The following is a 16,412-nucleotide window of genomic DNA, read 5'->3' on the forward strand; positions in this document are numbered from 1 at the left end:
AGCAGACAACTTTAAAAAAGAAAAACGATGAATAGAATATAATAATTTGTGTCTTTCTTCAGTTTGTCAAAAGTAACAGTCACCCTCACTTTATTTATTGTCTATTCCATCACTTAGAACATTTTGAGTGCTAGAGCACTGGAGATTTTATTTTAGCATTAAATTACAAACAAGCTACGTAGCCAAAACAGCATTTTGTACTCTCTTGTGCTTTTCCTTAAGTGTATCTTAGCATTTTGAGAAAGATTTGAATTCATAAAAGTCTAGAGCCTTAACAATATTAACTACGTGGAGAAATGTAAACTGAACTCTAGTGCGTTAAATAAAATATTCATGGCCTCCTTTTCAAATAAGTGTCTTTCCATCAGACTATACTGCTGTATTAATGCACCAGCTGGATGGAGACCAAAAAGGGAAGCAATATATGGGGTGCATCTTACACAAATTAGAAGAAATGATTTTTTGTTAGATGAATGCATCTATGCAACAGGATGGCAGCTGAAGATCTTTTAAGATAGACCAAAACTGGTTATAGACTATTTAATCGCATGTGGGTGAAAAGATATAGTCTAAATATACCTGATGCTTTCACAACTTTGTAGACCCACGGACATGTCTATTGATCCAGGAAGTCGGTGATGCCATTTTCACTGCAATGGTTCTTCATTCATTTTACCCGAAAATATTCCCCCCGTTGAGTTTTTCATGCTTTCACGATGCTGTTTACAGTTATTAAAGGCAAATAATCTGATTACACAACCATCTCCAGTGGCCTCCATTCATTCTGTCAGAGCAGCACACAAGATCAGACGAATACAGAGATGGAGTTATGTTGAGGGGAGGTTCAGGAAAAAAGCGCTCTCTATTATATAACTGTCTGTAGGGAGGGTGGGGGGAACAGCATCAAAATGTTGTCCCTGGATGAGTGTGTCTGAAACATCACATTGTATGTTTCCCCCCCATCTAAGAGCAAGTAATGAAACGGAGGCTTAGCAAAACATGAACAAAAACCAGACGCTCACATCAGTCTGAGTTGATAACCCAATCCCCTACCCTTAAAACCTTTTTAATACCTGTTTGAATCTTGTGTTCCTTTAGCACACCAACACGGCACATAAAATGAATTGTTTATTAGAATTAAAATACAAATGATGGTCAACTCAATACTGATCCATCAGCCAAAAGCCAAATTCGATTGCTGACGTCCATTAAACACAATTGTCCAGTATCGACATAAAGGGACCGTAAGGTCTGCTTTCCATTTAGTCCATGTGACGGTAAAAAGTTGCATTTTATTCACACAGAAAAGTCAAGGTCATAGCAAACATATTACATATCAGTTAAAAAGAGCTCCAGAATATAAATAAATCATCTTTTTACAACATTTACATTAATATGTGGATTGCATAAACTGCTCTGAATCGTGGATCTGGATCTTTTGATATGCAAAGGCGAAAAACCCCTTTCAGTGAAGGAAAATGGCCCCACAAAGCATTTTGACACTTGAAATGTATACGAATGCATAACAACATATCAGTGTCATTCGTTTTAAAGAAAATAATACATTTTAAAGTTGGCTCCAGTGCTCAGAAATGTTTAGGGACACCGCATGTAGATAATCAGGCAGAGCCAATGAAAAGAAGTCAAACCAAAGTCTGATAAGTTGAAGAAATGCCATCAGATAACACAATAGGGCTCCATTGGTGTTTGTGTAGTCAGGCAACACGGAAAACAGGCTCTGAATCTCATTCTCAACTCCTTATTAAATATAAAGCATATGATGGGGTTCGCCCCAGCTTGGGCGAACGTCAACCACACGGCTGCCGTCAGGTACACCTGGGGAATCGCGTTTCCTTTCACAAACACCCGGATGTAACACGACACAATATACGGGGCCCACAACAGCAGAAACACCAACGTGATCATGTAATACATCTTGCCTATTCGTTTCTCCATCTTGAACTCGTCCAGGACGAGCAGCCTGCGGTTGGCGTTGTGCGACGCTTGCCTGATGCCCACTAACGTCGGCGGCGTCGGACCGCGTCCGAACCCCGCGATCCAGTTGGCGGCGGCCTGTCCCGTCGCCCCCGGTCCGTGAAAAGTCCAGTTCTGGCTGATAGCCGGAACCAGCTGGGCGGGTTTCATTTTACGGTGGTCGTAAACAAAACACAGCATTTTGATATAAACGACGTGCGTCGTGCCCACGATCACAGCCAACATTAGCATGAAGCCTAAAGTATCGTTGGCTTTCACGTACCTGTGCTCGAAAATACACTGCTCTTCCTCGCGGATAAATTTGTAAGTCCCCACGTCGAAAACCGGGGGGAAGGCCATGGCGACGGATAAAGTCCACACCATGCATATAACCGCGACGCACGTCCACAGCGTCATGCGTTTAGAGTAGAACCGGTGGTGCGCGATGGCCATGTAGCGCGTAACGCTGACGCAGAAGAGCAAAAAGGCGATGTGGAAGCAGAACAAGACGGCCAGGAACGCGACGATCTTGCAGCTGAGGATGCTGTAGCTCCACACGGAGCCGTGGTCGATGGAGATCATCACGAACGGAAAGCACACGGCCGAGCGGATGATGTCCGCCGCGCACAGGTCGAGGAGAAAATAATACGGAGCTTTGTGAAGGGTTCTGTCCTTCAGCACCAGAAGGGACAGCACGATATTCCCGAGCAGGCTCGTGCAGGTGATGAGACCCAAAGATGCCAGCTTGACCGCAGACGCGGTGATGGCATAATTCTGAAGTGACGGGTTGCTCTCTCCTGGATCACTTGTGTTCGCCATCTGTGCAAGCACACTGTCGACAAGCAAGCCCAGGCACTGTAATCCGACATTAAGCAGCCCTAGTCCCCCACATTGTACCAAAATATCAATGTCGCCCGTGATGTGGTTTATTTATGTTGTCACCTCGAAGAGATCCAAGACTTCTACATATCATTCCTTTAACTGGCGATCGTCGAGTCCATTTCGCGGCTGTAAAACGATGTCGGCGGTATGATTGTTCTTCATTCTTCAAGCAAAACGCGATGTGTAATCCATTATTTTCCCGACATAAATTCAACTCGGCGACATTTTCTCGACGCCCCTTTTGGCGTGATAAATAAACACGTATTCCTCTCCATTGACCAGCGAACTAAAAATTCGCGACGCAGGCCGATGTCGCTTTATCGAAATGATTGAAGTCGAAGCGACCAATAGGTTACAGAGCGTACGCGTACACACCCGGTCCTTTGTAGGGATCGCGTCGGAGCACGTACGTACGACCGTGTTATGTCTTGTCTACTGCTTTCTTCTTGTTTTGGGGGGGGGGGGGGAACGGGGGGAATAAACAGGGAAGCCGCATCTAACATTTAAAGGAAAGCGCTACGACTCGATAAGAGATATGACCGTATAGTCGGTAGGTTAGGAAATACAACAAAAGTGGTGGAAATTTCTGGATCTGGAAATGCGAAGATTCTTCCTCGGGTTTTCCTAACGCGTGGATTTCCCTGTCTCCAGAGGGCTGGAGAAAAGGCAGTCGCTTCAGACCATTATTCCATCAAGCCCTTAAAGACACAGGCGTCACTTATCGAGCAGCTGGTGAGGCTGTAAAACAGATCATGAACTCAGTGCATATATGCAGAAGGTGTGTGTGTAAAGTGCTGTCTGAGATGCACAGGGTTTTGTTTATACAAAAAACGATGCTTTTGAAATTGTATTTTTTTACTTTACCTGTCACAGGATACATGCTATTCCAAACAATTTGTCTTGTCTTGTCATGAGCAACTGTACAATTTTATGCAGAAATCAAACAGTCTATGATGTTAGGGGTATATTACAGGTGCCAAAAAGTTTTTGTTTGATTGTGTTTTTGGACATTTTGTATGAATGTGTTCATTAAATAACATATCAGATCATAACTGCAAACAAACCACACTAGAGCTTTGCACAGAACTAGCTTAATTGTTTGTACAATTACTTGTAACCAGCTTGACCCAAAGACGTTTTTATTAAATATTCTCTTTAATAATAGTATTGAATAGTAAGTATTTTCCCCGACATTTTAATCAGTCTTATACTGTAGCTCGTGGTGGTTTGTGTATATTTATGCTGTTTCGTTCAAGCAAAATAAGTGAAGTGGGTGTTGGTGCTGTCCGTGGTACTGAATCGTAATCATGACAGAGATCTGTCAATCATCTCGCCATTCGCTTGATAAATCGCCAACCTGACAGCGATTGAAAGAAATCCCACTTAAATAAAAAATAGTTTTTTTAAATATGTGCAATGCAATGCTGCTGCCTCTATCGACGACGCTTTAGGAAATAAGAAACAACGTTCATGTTTGTGATCTAGTGCGTCCTCTAGTGTTTACATATAGTCATACAATTTAAGAGCATTCTAACTATTCCACTATACACCACATGCATACCATTTTCTTTAGTGATTGGCAACAAACTTAATGTGTTAAATGTAAATTCTATATATATTTGTAAAATATTGTGCCTCTAAAAATGTATGAAATGTAATTGGAACACATAAATAAATGCTACAAAATATAAAACCAACTGAGATCTATTTGAAAGAGAAACGTTCAAGTAAACATTTTAACATAAGTCGGTTGGGTTGAAACATGAAAGGGCTACTACAAAATGAAGGGTTTGGACTGGTTGTCAGTTTTGGTTACTTTGCTTGCTCACTTGTGTGAACATCCACCAAACTTACCTTGGGAGCAGCTGGTTAAACGTAATCGCAAAAAGCCTTGATGGAACGGACTTACAGTGAGAGAACTTTAACTAAGAAAAACGTGGTTTAAGCAATTGTGTCTGTTTTTCTATCAATGGACTACGTTGGACAATATAGGATTAATCGCTATTTGATTTATGTCACACTGATTCAAGGTACATAAGTGAAAAGGCTGTTGTATTAAAGCTGCTATAATATTATCACTCATAAAATTACCTGTTAAATACACTTAAAACACTGAGAAATACACCTTGGTGTCAAAATCGTGTTTACGTTGTCTGCCCTGACTTGGGGCAGAGCTAATTGTTTGGTGATGGATAACAGAGTTTGTTGAAAAACTTTTTGTAAGCATTTTTTATTTTTGCAGTTACCCTAAAGGGACAGTTCACCCCAAAATACAAATTCTGTCATCATTTACTCATCTTCGAGTTGATCCAAATCTGTATAAATTTCTTTGTTCTGATAAACACAGAGAAAGATATTTGGAAGAATGTTTGTTCTTGGCCACTATTGACTATAGTAGGAAAAATTATAATGGTAGTCCAGAACTGTTTGCTTATTATCTTTGTGTTCTACAAAACAAATACATTTATAAAGCATTTTTTCCCTACTATGGTAGTCAATGGTGGCCAAGAACTGTTTGGTTACACGCATTCTTCAAAATATCGTTCTCTGTGATCATCAGAACAAAGACATTTATACGGAGTGCTTGTAATGTATTTCTGTTTGTTTGTAATGTATTTCTGTTGTATGGAGGACTACACATCTTTGGCACCACCTAGTGGTTAAAGTAGGAATTAACAGCTGGTAATCCGTTGGTCATTTTTTCACTCAGTTTTAAACAGATTTTTTTCTAATTATTTTATAACTATATTTAAATATGATTTGAATGATGATTTAAATGCTTATACAGTGAGGGAAATAAGTATTTGATCCCCTGCTGATTTTGTAAGTTTGCCTACTTACAAACAAATGAAGGGTCTATAATTTTTATGGTGGGTTTATTTTAACTGATAGACACAGAATATTAAAAAAAATCAGGGGAAAAAAATGTTATATAAAGGTTATAAATTGATTTGCATTTCAGTCAGTGAAATAAGTATTTGATCCCCTACCAACTAGCAAGAATTCTGGCTCCACAGATTGGTTATGTGCCTATATGGACCACAGATTAGTCCTGTCACTTTAAGAAAGTACTCCTAAATCAGCTTGTTATGTATATAAAAGATGCCTACCAACAGAATCTGTATCTTCCAGTTCAACCTCTCCAACACCATGGTCCAGACCAAATAGGTTTTAAAGGATGTCAGCGACAAGATTGGAGACCTGCACAAACCTTGAATAGGCTACAGACAGAAGCTTGGTGAGAAGGAGACAACTGTTGGTGTGATTATTTGGAAATAGAAGATATACAAAATAACTATCAAATGCCCTTGTTCTGGAGCTCCCTGCAATATTTCCCCAATGGGGTAAAGATGATCATGAGAAATGTTAAAGATCAGCCCAGAACTACACGGAAGAAGCCTGTTAATGATTTCAAGACAGTTGGGAACACAGTTAGCAAGCAAAACATTGGTAACACATTGGTAACACGCTATGCCACAGTAGACTGAAATCCTGAAGCACCCGCAAGGTCCTCCTGCCCAAGAAGGCGCGCCTGGCTCGTCTTAAGTTTGACAATGAACATAAAAATGATTCAGAAAAGGCTTTGGCGAAAGTGCTGGCACTGCTGTGAGACCAAAATGGACTCCTGTGTTTGGAGGGAGAGAAATGCTGACTATGAGCCCAAGAACATCATGTCTACAGAGAAGCACAGTGTTGGAAACATTCTGCTTTAGGGCTTTTTCTCTGCTACAGGTATACAGGATGACTTCACCGCATTGAGGGGCTGAGGGACGGGCCCATGTACAGTAAAATCTTGGACGAGAACCTCCTCCCCTTAACTAGGTCACTGAAGATGGGTCATGGATGAGCCTTTAACATGACAAAGACCCAAAACATATTGCCAAGACAACCAAATAGTGGCTTAAGGAGAAGCACATTAAATGTCCTAGCCAGTCTCTAGACCCTAGTCCTATAGAACCTCTGTGAAGGAGGCTAAAACTCCAATTTGCTGAGCGACAGCCAAGAAACCTTAAAGATTGACAGAGGAGTGGACTAAATGTATCCGGACACATGTGCAAACCTGGTGACCAACTATCAGAAATGTCTGACCTCTGTGCTTGCCAACAAGGGTTTCTCCACCAAGTACAAAGTTATGTTTTGCTTGGGGATCAAATACTTATTTCACTGACTGAAATGCAAATCAATTTATAACCTTTATATAACATTTTTTTCCCCTGATTTTTTTTAATATTCTGTGTCTATCAGTTAAAATAAACCCACCATAAAAATTATAGACCCTTCATTTGTTTGTAAGTAGGCAAACTTACAAAATCAGCAGGGGATCAAATACTTATTTTCCTCACTGTACATGGTTCCCAGTTACAAGACCTAAAATATAACCTTGTTTTCTTTTGTGTGATGACTACAGTATGTGTCTGATAATCAACATATTTTCGACTGAACATTCTTTAATGCCTCATGATGACATAATTAGTGTTTCTGTAATTAAACTGGTATTGCGATACAGGTTTGATTCCCTACATACAGTATATTGATTAAATGCACTGTAGGGGAGACTGGGGACAGTTGCAACACTTTTTGTATTTCCTTCAGTTTCTCAGAGTTTTTAGTAGAAAGCCAAAATTTGAATATGTTAAACCCACCTACACGGCTGTAACATGCGTATGTATGATAATATATGCGCAAGTTATACTTGAACAGACAAAGTCAAATGTTGCAACTGACCCCATAACAGGGGCATTAATTAAAATGTAATAAGAAATATTCCATAACATAATTTTGCAATTTCTTTACTTTATTTGTGAACAAACGGAATCTTTAAAAAGTTAAACTGGCAAAATATTTTCAATAAAAAACTAGATACTGAAAATGTAGCCTACTGAAATACTTGTTCGCACTTGTCTGAACTGAACTGTGTTGTTTGTTTGTGTGTGTGTGTGAACAGTTAATTGATTGTATAAAGACTAAATAGGAAAAAACATATTTCTAAGTAATAAGTAACAAACCATGTTTATTATTTTGTATTATTATTGTTGTTGTTGTTATTATAATTGTTAGGCTATGTTTTTAATGTAGGCTACATTGTGGTTTAGTCTGACAGTATCTACTTTTAAAGGTGGCTATTGAAAGAGTTCTTTATTAATTCATAAAATTAGAATTGTATTATGCAAATATGACAAGTTTTTACATCAGTGTTGTTATAAGGGACAGTGCAACAACATGTTGCAACTGGCAGCCATGAAAGAAATTGCTATTCTAGCTAGACACAATAGCTTGACACTTGCTAGCAATGCCTTTTAGAAGCTAAGAAAACACTGATTTAAATGATATAAATGTATAATGGTTCACACAAACAGTTTAGACAGTAAGAGAAAAAATCTGAGCATTCATAAAATTACTTTTTTATCTTGAAATTTGGTTTGGCTAGAAGGAATGGTAACATATGTCTGATTTTTTCCAGAAGGGTGTAGGGGTCCACTGTCCCATGTTGCAACCGTCCCCAGTCTCCCCTAAATCACTCTGGATAAAAGCGTCTAAATTCATTATGGGTGTATTATTGTTTATGTGTGGTCCCATGCGATGCACTGACTTAGCATGCATAGCATGCATACCATGCATGTTCCGTCAGGCCCTGCATTCTTATTACCTAGAAGATAATAATTACAGGTTCGAAGTCATCTTATTTTTCAAAGGTCAGGAATAACACACAGGTGAAATGTCCAATTCATGCCATGTCAAAATGAGATAAAACGGATTCTGTGTAACACAATAGGCAAATATCAGCCATTGTGTTCTTTGTGGTTCGAGCTGCAGGGGAGGATGTGCATAAGAAGATTTAGGAGGAAGAGAGTCATTTCATTTCATTTGCTTAATTACCTAATTAACAGAAGTCTAATTACTCCCTTTTTAAGCATGATTGCGTATTGAGAAGATGTTACATAACTTATAGTAATCCTAAATTAATTTGTTTCAGAGTGCTACTCTATCACAACAAGACCAAATCCACAAGACATCAGTCATGCCAAATCTACGATGTCAACACGCTCAAAACAAGATTAATTTTGTTTTACTTTTGACCCATCCCTCTGAGAAACAAACGACAGTCTGTCAGTTTTAGACAGATAAATCATTTTGTCCTCCATCTGTTGTTAAAATTAAGACTCAAAGTAGAGCTGGATTTTCACTAGACGATTATTGTGGCCCAAATATTTTACAATAATGATATTATTGCGATATCTATCGAAAGCTTGATTCTATTAGTCAAATTTAATTTAATCTATTTTGTGGTTTTGTCTTTTATTTAGACTGTGAATCACACTCACAATGCGAATTTAAAGACGCAGAGTTTGTAACCAAACATTTTAAGTGATCCTAAATATTTTACAGTATGTGTAGAATTGAAATGATATCGATGGTTTTAAATATCACAGTTATTGACAATACCGGTATATTGTGATATATGTGTTTACAAACATTGACAAAGACACATGCTATATTAAACACATCATTAATATTTAATATTGAGATGCTAGAATTATGTAATAATTGCTGCAATCTCTTTTTATGCTGTCGTGCCACCAGCAACCAATCAAATTGTTACAGGCTGTGCTAAATTCAAGTTAATTAAAATAAAACTGGTTTCGCATACATAAGCCACAAATTACCTACAATAATTTATTTGTTCATATATCATTGGAAGTGTCTAAATGCAGAAATGTTTAGGAAAGTATTCATATGAAGCATTGAAAAACTTAAGAGGCTTATCTTTTTCCTTTAGATTTGGTACAATAAGTCGAAATATAGTATGCTTCTATAAAGGGTGTGTCTGTGGTTGATGTAATAGTTTTCTGCCTATAAAAATATAGGGCATGAGGCCCCTTGACATTACATGTCACACTATTCGCAATATGTCCAGAGACAGTCCAATTAATGTCTTTGTGCGCCATCAAAACAGTGTTTTATAGATACACATAGTTGAGATGACAGATGTATTTCTAATGAGTATTTGAATAAAGGTATAATTGATCAATCATCTAATTGTAATTCCATAAATGTACTGCATTATTGTGCTAACAATACAGGTTTCTACAAATATGATTATAACTGGAAAGGATTACTGTAACTATCTACTGTATTATTGTAACTATCACGATTCAATTTCCATAAATTGCATTGATTTTGTGACAAAAGTGTGTGAATTCAGCTCATATGTGTAGGATGCACAATAATCCAGAGGGTGGCGCTGTTTATCCGCACAACACAACTGCATTAGGAAATTGGCTCTGTCCCGTAGAGATGTGACCATGATATACTGTACATACCGTCGTTCACTGTTACTTGAATTGTGCATTTCAGTCCTTGGTCAAGGACAGTCAGACCTCTCTCTCTCTTGTCGAGATCTTAGATTAATGCTGCTCACACATGAATGTTAATCGGCCTATTGAACCGACCAATGATTATTCTCTTCTTAATTATATACTTTACAGGCCCACTTCACACCTCCAGCATCCCTTTGCACTGCATAAAATCTCACCGACAATGAGAATTCCTTTTATATTCTTCTTGAAAGTATGTGTTTTTGAATACTGGGAGTTTTAAAATCTCTTGCAGTAAAACTTAAATCTGTTTGTTTGTTTATTTATATGGGTACGTGATCGCACCTTACTTCATAAGTCTGTAATCAATTGTACAAAGTTTACAAAGCTACTGTTAAAGCTTCACGTCTTCTGTTCGTTCTTTATTATGGGCTGTCCTTCTCCTGAACTTCCACCACTATTTTTCTGAGAAAATTGGGAAACGAGAAATATATATTTTATTTCAGATTTTTTTTATTCAACCAAGCCAATCTCCACCATACTTTTAAATCAAACACATTTGTTCAAATGATCACAACAAAATAAAAAAGAAGCGCAGACTATTTGCACATCGCCCCTCTACTAAATCAAACCCGCGTGCCTTTGACTTTTTGACACGCGCACACTTTTGTTTTGCAGCGCGAGATGTGCAACGAATGTTGTTTATCCATCCAGCAGGTGGATGTGACGTCACGGACCCAGAACATCAAAAAATAACAACATCCAAATCCGCGGTTCTCTCTCTTTTCTGTGCGCGTGCAAGGCGCAATAAAGTGTAATAACATCAGAAGCAGCTCACATGCATGATCGGCGGAGAAAGGTGGCGTAAAACGTGCTCGAAACGGCGACGCTTCCATACGGAGTGATTGCAGTTGAAGTTAGTCCCGCCGGCGGAGTAATAGTTATTTACAGAGCTGTTTGTTGCACGCGCTCACGGTACACAAGGTCGCGTGAAGAGTTGAATTATTACCGCGCACGCGTCTATCGGTCTCTATTACACCCCGGTAAGTTCACTCTCCTCCAGCATTCTCTAACATTTAAGGGCACATGCACGCCGAGTTTGTCTTTGTTTGCGCTTTGCCTTGTTGTTTGTAACGACGCAGTTTGAAAAATTACTAAACAACTACAACAATCGCGTGCGTATAAACCGCTAGCTGATTCCTTTCGCAAGACGGGCGAATGATTTTAATAGCAATACTCGCACCTTAAGATACTTCTCAGAAGTTAGCCCGTGGCTAGCTAGTTGTTGCGCTGGTTATTTTGGATCGTAGAAGCGAAGTTGTATGGTTTCGTGTGCATGACAGTGCGGGTGCGACGTGATGTTGTAAAGTATTAATAACGCGTTCGCGTGTGTATCGAAAGTCGCTGCGCGTTCGAGTTCGCGACGCGAGCCGAGATTTCTGTCGGATCACAATGTTGGATTGGGGGCTTTTCCCCACGTGTTCCCTTAACCACAAACGACAGTGATAGAATAGAAACTTGTAGTGGTGCATCTCGACTTTTTTTAACAGTACACGTCTAAACAAAACCTGCTCATAATATCGCACACTTGCAGACATCAAACAAAGTTGTATCGTCCGGCTGGGATGAAAGTTGCTGTGAACTTTCAGAATTAGGTGTTCCTTCAGTAAAAAAAGGATGAGTGTTAAAACTTAGTGCGCTGCCTACCTATACCATAGTTCATACAGTTCTTATAATGCACAGCAATGCTGACTAGGTAACGTTAGGCGGCTTAACACGTTTTGAAACACCGCCACATGCGAATTTGGTTTTCGACATGACTGTGTTGCAACATTTAACTCTGAAGTGCCAGGCAAATGTGTCTGGTTCTGTAAGTGTCCAAGCGATGAGTGTGTGAACCTAACTATGTTTTTAATCATGTTGTTATTACTAATACGTAATACTACTTTTAAACCCTATCCGTCCCTCAGTTTTGAAATGTATTTATCACTGCGTCCACAAATTCTTTTTGGTCTCAGTGTTGTATTTTTATGATTTTAACAAATTTTTGTTGGTTCCAAACATTTATTTAACATTGTTCATGGACAATTATTGTGCATTTTTTTTGTTTGTTTTTAAAGTTTTCGACATTAGATTTTTTTAAATGTAAAAAGATGCAACGTTTTGCATTTGCTCTCATTGTCAGGCTACACACCCGGTCGATAGAAACTTAATAGATGTTTGTAAGGTGGTATCCCTTTTGCATTGCGATATAATAGAACAGAACGGGTAAAACTAAAATGACAAATGATACATTTTATCATCAACTCTTTTTTTCCACATTTGATCTCAGTGATGTAATAAAAGCACTTTTAAATAAGAAAGAACAGGAGATTTCACACTTGGCGCTTGTGCAGCTCAGTTCCTTGGATTAGTCATTGTCTGAGGGAAATAAGAAGGAAAAAAGAATGCTTTTTTGTAGGAGCAGTAAAGTAAACAGCCTCCAACAAGCGAACCTTGACAACCCAGATTAAGGAAAACACTGGAGATCAAACAGCGCTGCTGCTGGGCCGTTGTCATGAGCTGCCCGAGAGAGAGAGAGAGAGAGAGAGACTGTTTGAACAGGCAGTGGAGTTTGTGTGCTCACTTATGCAGAAATGGACCTCTGTAAAAGCAGACTGACCCAGGATTAAAAGCACTGGGTGAACTTTTCTTTGCAACTTTTCAGCCCCGGTGCTAAACGGCAGGGGGACCCGAGTTATTTCACCCATCTGTCATGCGTGATGGAGTTGTACTACTGTACTTGCCTGTGGTAGAAAATCGTATTCCTCCATCCTTTGTTTGTTGCAAGTCTAGTGAAATAATATTTCATCAAAGGCCTGATACAGTTACCGACACAGATGTGCGACATGACACTTCTTGGTATTACAGGAAAACCTTTTGCATTTCTAATTTCAGATTTACTTGTGATCATGCAAAACGCGCACGATGAGTCAGACGCAGGGTGGTTAAGACACGGAAAGGTTATTAAAATGTTGCTGTAGTGGAGTAAATGGCACTTAAGGGAACTGTAATCTGAGATGATCTAGAGGTTGAACTCAGGCTTCTGAGCAATGTGTGAAGATGCGCTATCTGGACGATAAAGGAGGATAGAGGTTGGAGCGTCCCTGCGCATTCGGGCAGCTGTCGTCCCTCTTCTTCCGTGCTGGGTTGCCTGGCTTGAAATGCAGGGCGAGGATGCAGCCAGTTTCTTGTTTCCATGGCAACTCTGGACGCTGTTGAGTATGATGTTTAGTGTTAATTATAGCTTGTTGTTGTCACCTCAAAGTCACGTTGAGGAATCCAAGTATTTTATAAATTGCTTGTAAGCAGTCAGACTGCGAGACGTGACTTTTTCTCACCCTTATCTCACCCACTTATTTTAAATAGACATTCTGGTGCATATGTGTACAACAGAATGACATAAAAACTAAAGTTGATACTGAAAGTCAAAGTGGAATTTTATATTTATTGTGTTTAATATATCTTTTTTACATTTTATACAGTGCCAGTCAAACGTTTAGAAATACCCATATAACTTTTTTAAGTAATATTAGTAAGCTATTAAAAAAAAAGAAATGTGGGAAGTAGGTATGTACAGACGAAATCAATGTTAAATAAATGAATTTAAAGTTAAACATTTTTATTACAGTTCTGCGCACTATTGGCAATGCCTCAACCAACTTTCCACCTAAAAAGATTTCTTAACAGTAGTTGTAATAACGGCACTGTTGGTTGATGCAGTTTAGTCATAACAATTCAGACCAACTATGTTTTTTATTAAACAAAATAATTTTTTACATGCAAATACAATTTAAATGCCTCTGCATAACTTATCGTATAGGCATTTGACCATCACTATGGTGGAATAAGTATGTAATGAGAAGCGAATTCAGTCAACTGTGTCCGAACTTTCTACTGCTACTGTACATATTCAAATTGAGGAAGTAAAGTTAGACGAGCAACATTCAAATGCATTTTTAAAAAAAGTGCTCAGAGTGTTCTGTACTGCACAGGAAGGTCACTGATTCATGTTACCTTCAAAATGCGTTGTTGATGTAAGCTGTAGTTGTCCTGGATGTACTTCCATTGGATTGTAAAGCCAGATGGGTTGGATTAGATGTTGAAACGGTTTGATACTCACAAATCCCTTTATGCCAGCTGTGAAGTTGACAGCTGAGCAGGGATCAGCTCGCTGGATCAGTTCCTCGCCGGTCTTGCCCAGAAGAGCTGGAGATCAGCAGCCATGTCTGGATGTTAAGAAACTGTGTTTTTTATGATTTCAAATCACAGCATTTGTAGACCTTTATGCAAATATTATTCGCAGCTCTTTTTTTTTTTTTTTTTTACAAAATTTTGAATGCATCCTATGTGTTATAGAGGTCTGATATTTGCACTCCTTCGTTTTTCCTAAGATTTTTCCCAGGGACCTTCACACCAAGCCAGTTCTGGATGCTCTTATTGTTGTACTCTCTGGTCCTCATCAACCCTGTACAATTCAAACATAAGCAATGTTGGTGCAATAAATAATAAAGAACAAATATATGATGAAATTTCAACAGTTGCCTCATATTGAATTGTTAGACATGTAATACCTTTCACACTGTTGGCTTCTGACTAGTATGATCTCGGGAGTCGGGACTATACCTCACCCTGACAAAGATTTATTAAATCAGTATACAATTAAAATGATTTTAAAGGATAATTCACCCAGAAATGAAACTTCTGTCATTATTTACTCACCCCTCTTGTCATTTCAAAGCTGTATGACTTTCTTCCGCCGAACACAAAATAAGATATTTTGAAGAAAGTTGGTAACCGAACAGCGCCGGCACCCATTCACTTCTATTGTATGGAAACAAAACCAATGCACGTGAATGGGTGCCATCGCTGTTCGATTACCAACTTTCTTCAAAATATCTTCTTTTGTTTTCTGCGGAAGATAGAAAGACATACAGCTTTGAAATGACAAGAGGGGTGAGGAAATGATAAAATGTAGAGATTTAAGATTTGAGAGAGTATCAGCATCTTTAACCTTAACTGTAACAATACGGAGGAATGATATTTTGTTGTTTTTTTACAGCCAATGACGGATGATATTGAGTTGACAGCCAATAAAAATCCATTTGAATGTAATGAGCTCTCGCTTTAAATAAAGCTAGAATAAACCATTGATTTGGTTGCTAATATAGTTATTGTTATAGTTTATGTCCTTGGTGTGAGCGGGCCTAAAGCGTGGTGAGGATAAGCCGTCGTGCATGTTGTGTTGGATGAATTCTTCGCATAACATTGGAAACAGTGAAAAAATGTTTGGATAATAATAAAGTAGAATCTGATATTGTTGACTGGTAATTAATGTGCGTTTTGTCTGTGTCTGGGATTAGTTTTGTCTCCGTCTGTGTGTTTGTAAAAGGGACATCTCTTAAGTGCCCTCCTTGGGAATAGAGTTTTTCCACCCTCTCAATAGCAGCCCGCTCTCAATTAAAGAATGTTTAATCAGGAAACTGGCTCGAGTACTAATTACCTTATCATAGCGTGCATGTTAATTAGTTTTGCACGTAGCTTTCCCTTTTTTCGCAATTGGATGTTCAAATGATGGAGAAAAAACTGATGGGGCTTCTCTTTGATCATCTGTTTACATCTGCGGGTGTTTATACCCAAACCTGACGCTTTAAACCACCCTGAATTTAGGAATAAGGGTGGTCTTAATTGACGTGTTGTTGCTTGTTTATTTGATGCATGTAAAGCTGTATCAGACGGATCATTATGAAAGCACAGTAATTATCTTAAACACTTGGCACGGTGGCGAAGCCGCCTCGTTCACATGAAAGCGTATGTACGCCCTGCGTCTTGTTTCCTTGCTGCTTTTAGAAATCGTCTGAAAGTGAATTGATCTGAGTCATTGAAAGGTGCTCCTCACGCGGCCCAGGCTGAGCTGACGTTCTCTTAAGGTGAAAGATGTGTTTTTTGGGTTTCAGGCTTGTATCTGAGCTTAGCGTTGTATGGGGTTGCCGTACAGGTGGTTTCTCTCTCGGTGCTCTAGTTTACCCAAGCAATCTGAAGTGTTTATTCAAATGCCTCAAGTACAGAAAGTCCAGCACACTTTGTATGTTTTAAATGGAGAGTTCGCCCAAAAATGCAAATTCTGTCATCATTTACTCACCCTCAAGTTGTTCTAAACAGTTCTGGGGCACTATTGACTACTACGGAGGAAAGAATACA

At 38.8% G+C, this 16,412-nt stretch overlaps 2 protein-coding genes across 4 annotated transcripts in view; one reads left to right on the forward strand and one right to left on the reverse strand.

The window, feature by feature from the left end:
* Nucleotides 1-1,103: 1,103 nt before the first annotated feature.
* Nucleotides 1,104-3,971, reverse strand: gpr27 (G protein-coupled receptor 27). Its single transcript, XM_057338131.1, has one exon. The coding sequence runs from the start codon at nucleotides 2,791-2,793 to the stop codon at nucleotides 1,678-1,680; it is 1,116 nt and encodes a 371-aa protein (XP_057194114.1). The 5' UTR covers nucleotides 2,794-3,971; the 3' UTR covers nucleotides 1,104-1,677.
* A 6,915-nt stretch (nucleotides 3,972-10,886) lies between these two features.
* Nucleotides 10,887-16,412, forward strand: part of foxp1b (forkhead box P1b) — a 163,098-nt gene continuing 157,572 nt past the window's right edge. Inside the window, exon 1 of one of the 3 annotated variants that reach the window (XM_057337521.1) lies at nucleotides 10,887-11,215. The gene's annotated coding sequence lies outside the window, so the exon portion shown is untranslated. Of the gene's footprint in view, nucleotides 11,216-13,318; nucleotides 13,434-16,412 lie in introns of those variants that run through there. The other 2 variants (XM_057337516.1, XM_057337517.1) reach the window with 2 other exon arrangements.

This window comes from Triplophysa rosa, linkage group LG7 (assembly GCF_024868665.1).
Source record: "Triplophysa rosa linkage group LG7, Trosa_1v2, whole genome shotgun sequence".
Classification (NCBI taxonomy): domain Eukaryota; kingdom Metazoa; phylum Chordata; class Actinopteri; order Cypriniformes; family Nemacheilidae; genus Triplophysa; species Triplophysa rosa.

Bases quoted from the DNA above. Each gene is read 5' to 3' on its own strand.
- gpr27 (XM_057338131.1), bottom strand. From the start codon at position 2,793: ATGGCGAACACAAGTGATCCAGGAGAGAGCAACCCGTCACTTCAGAAT.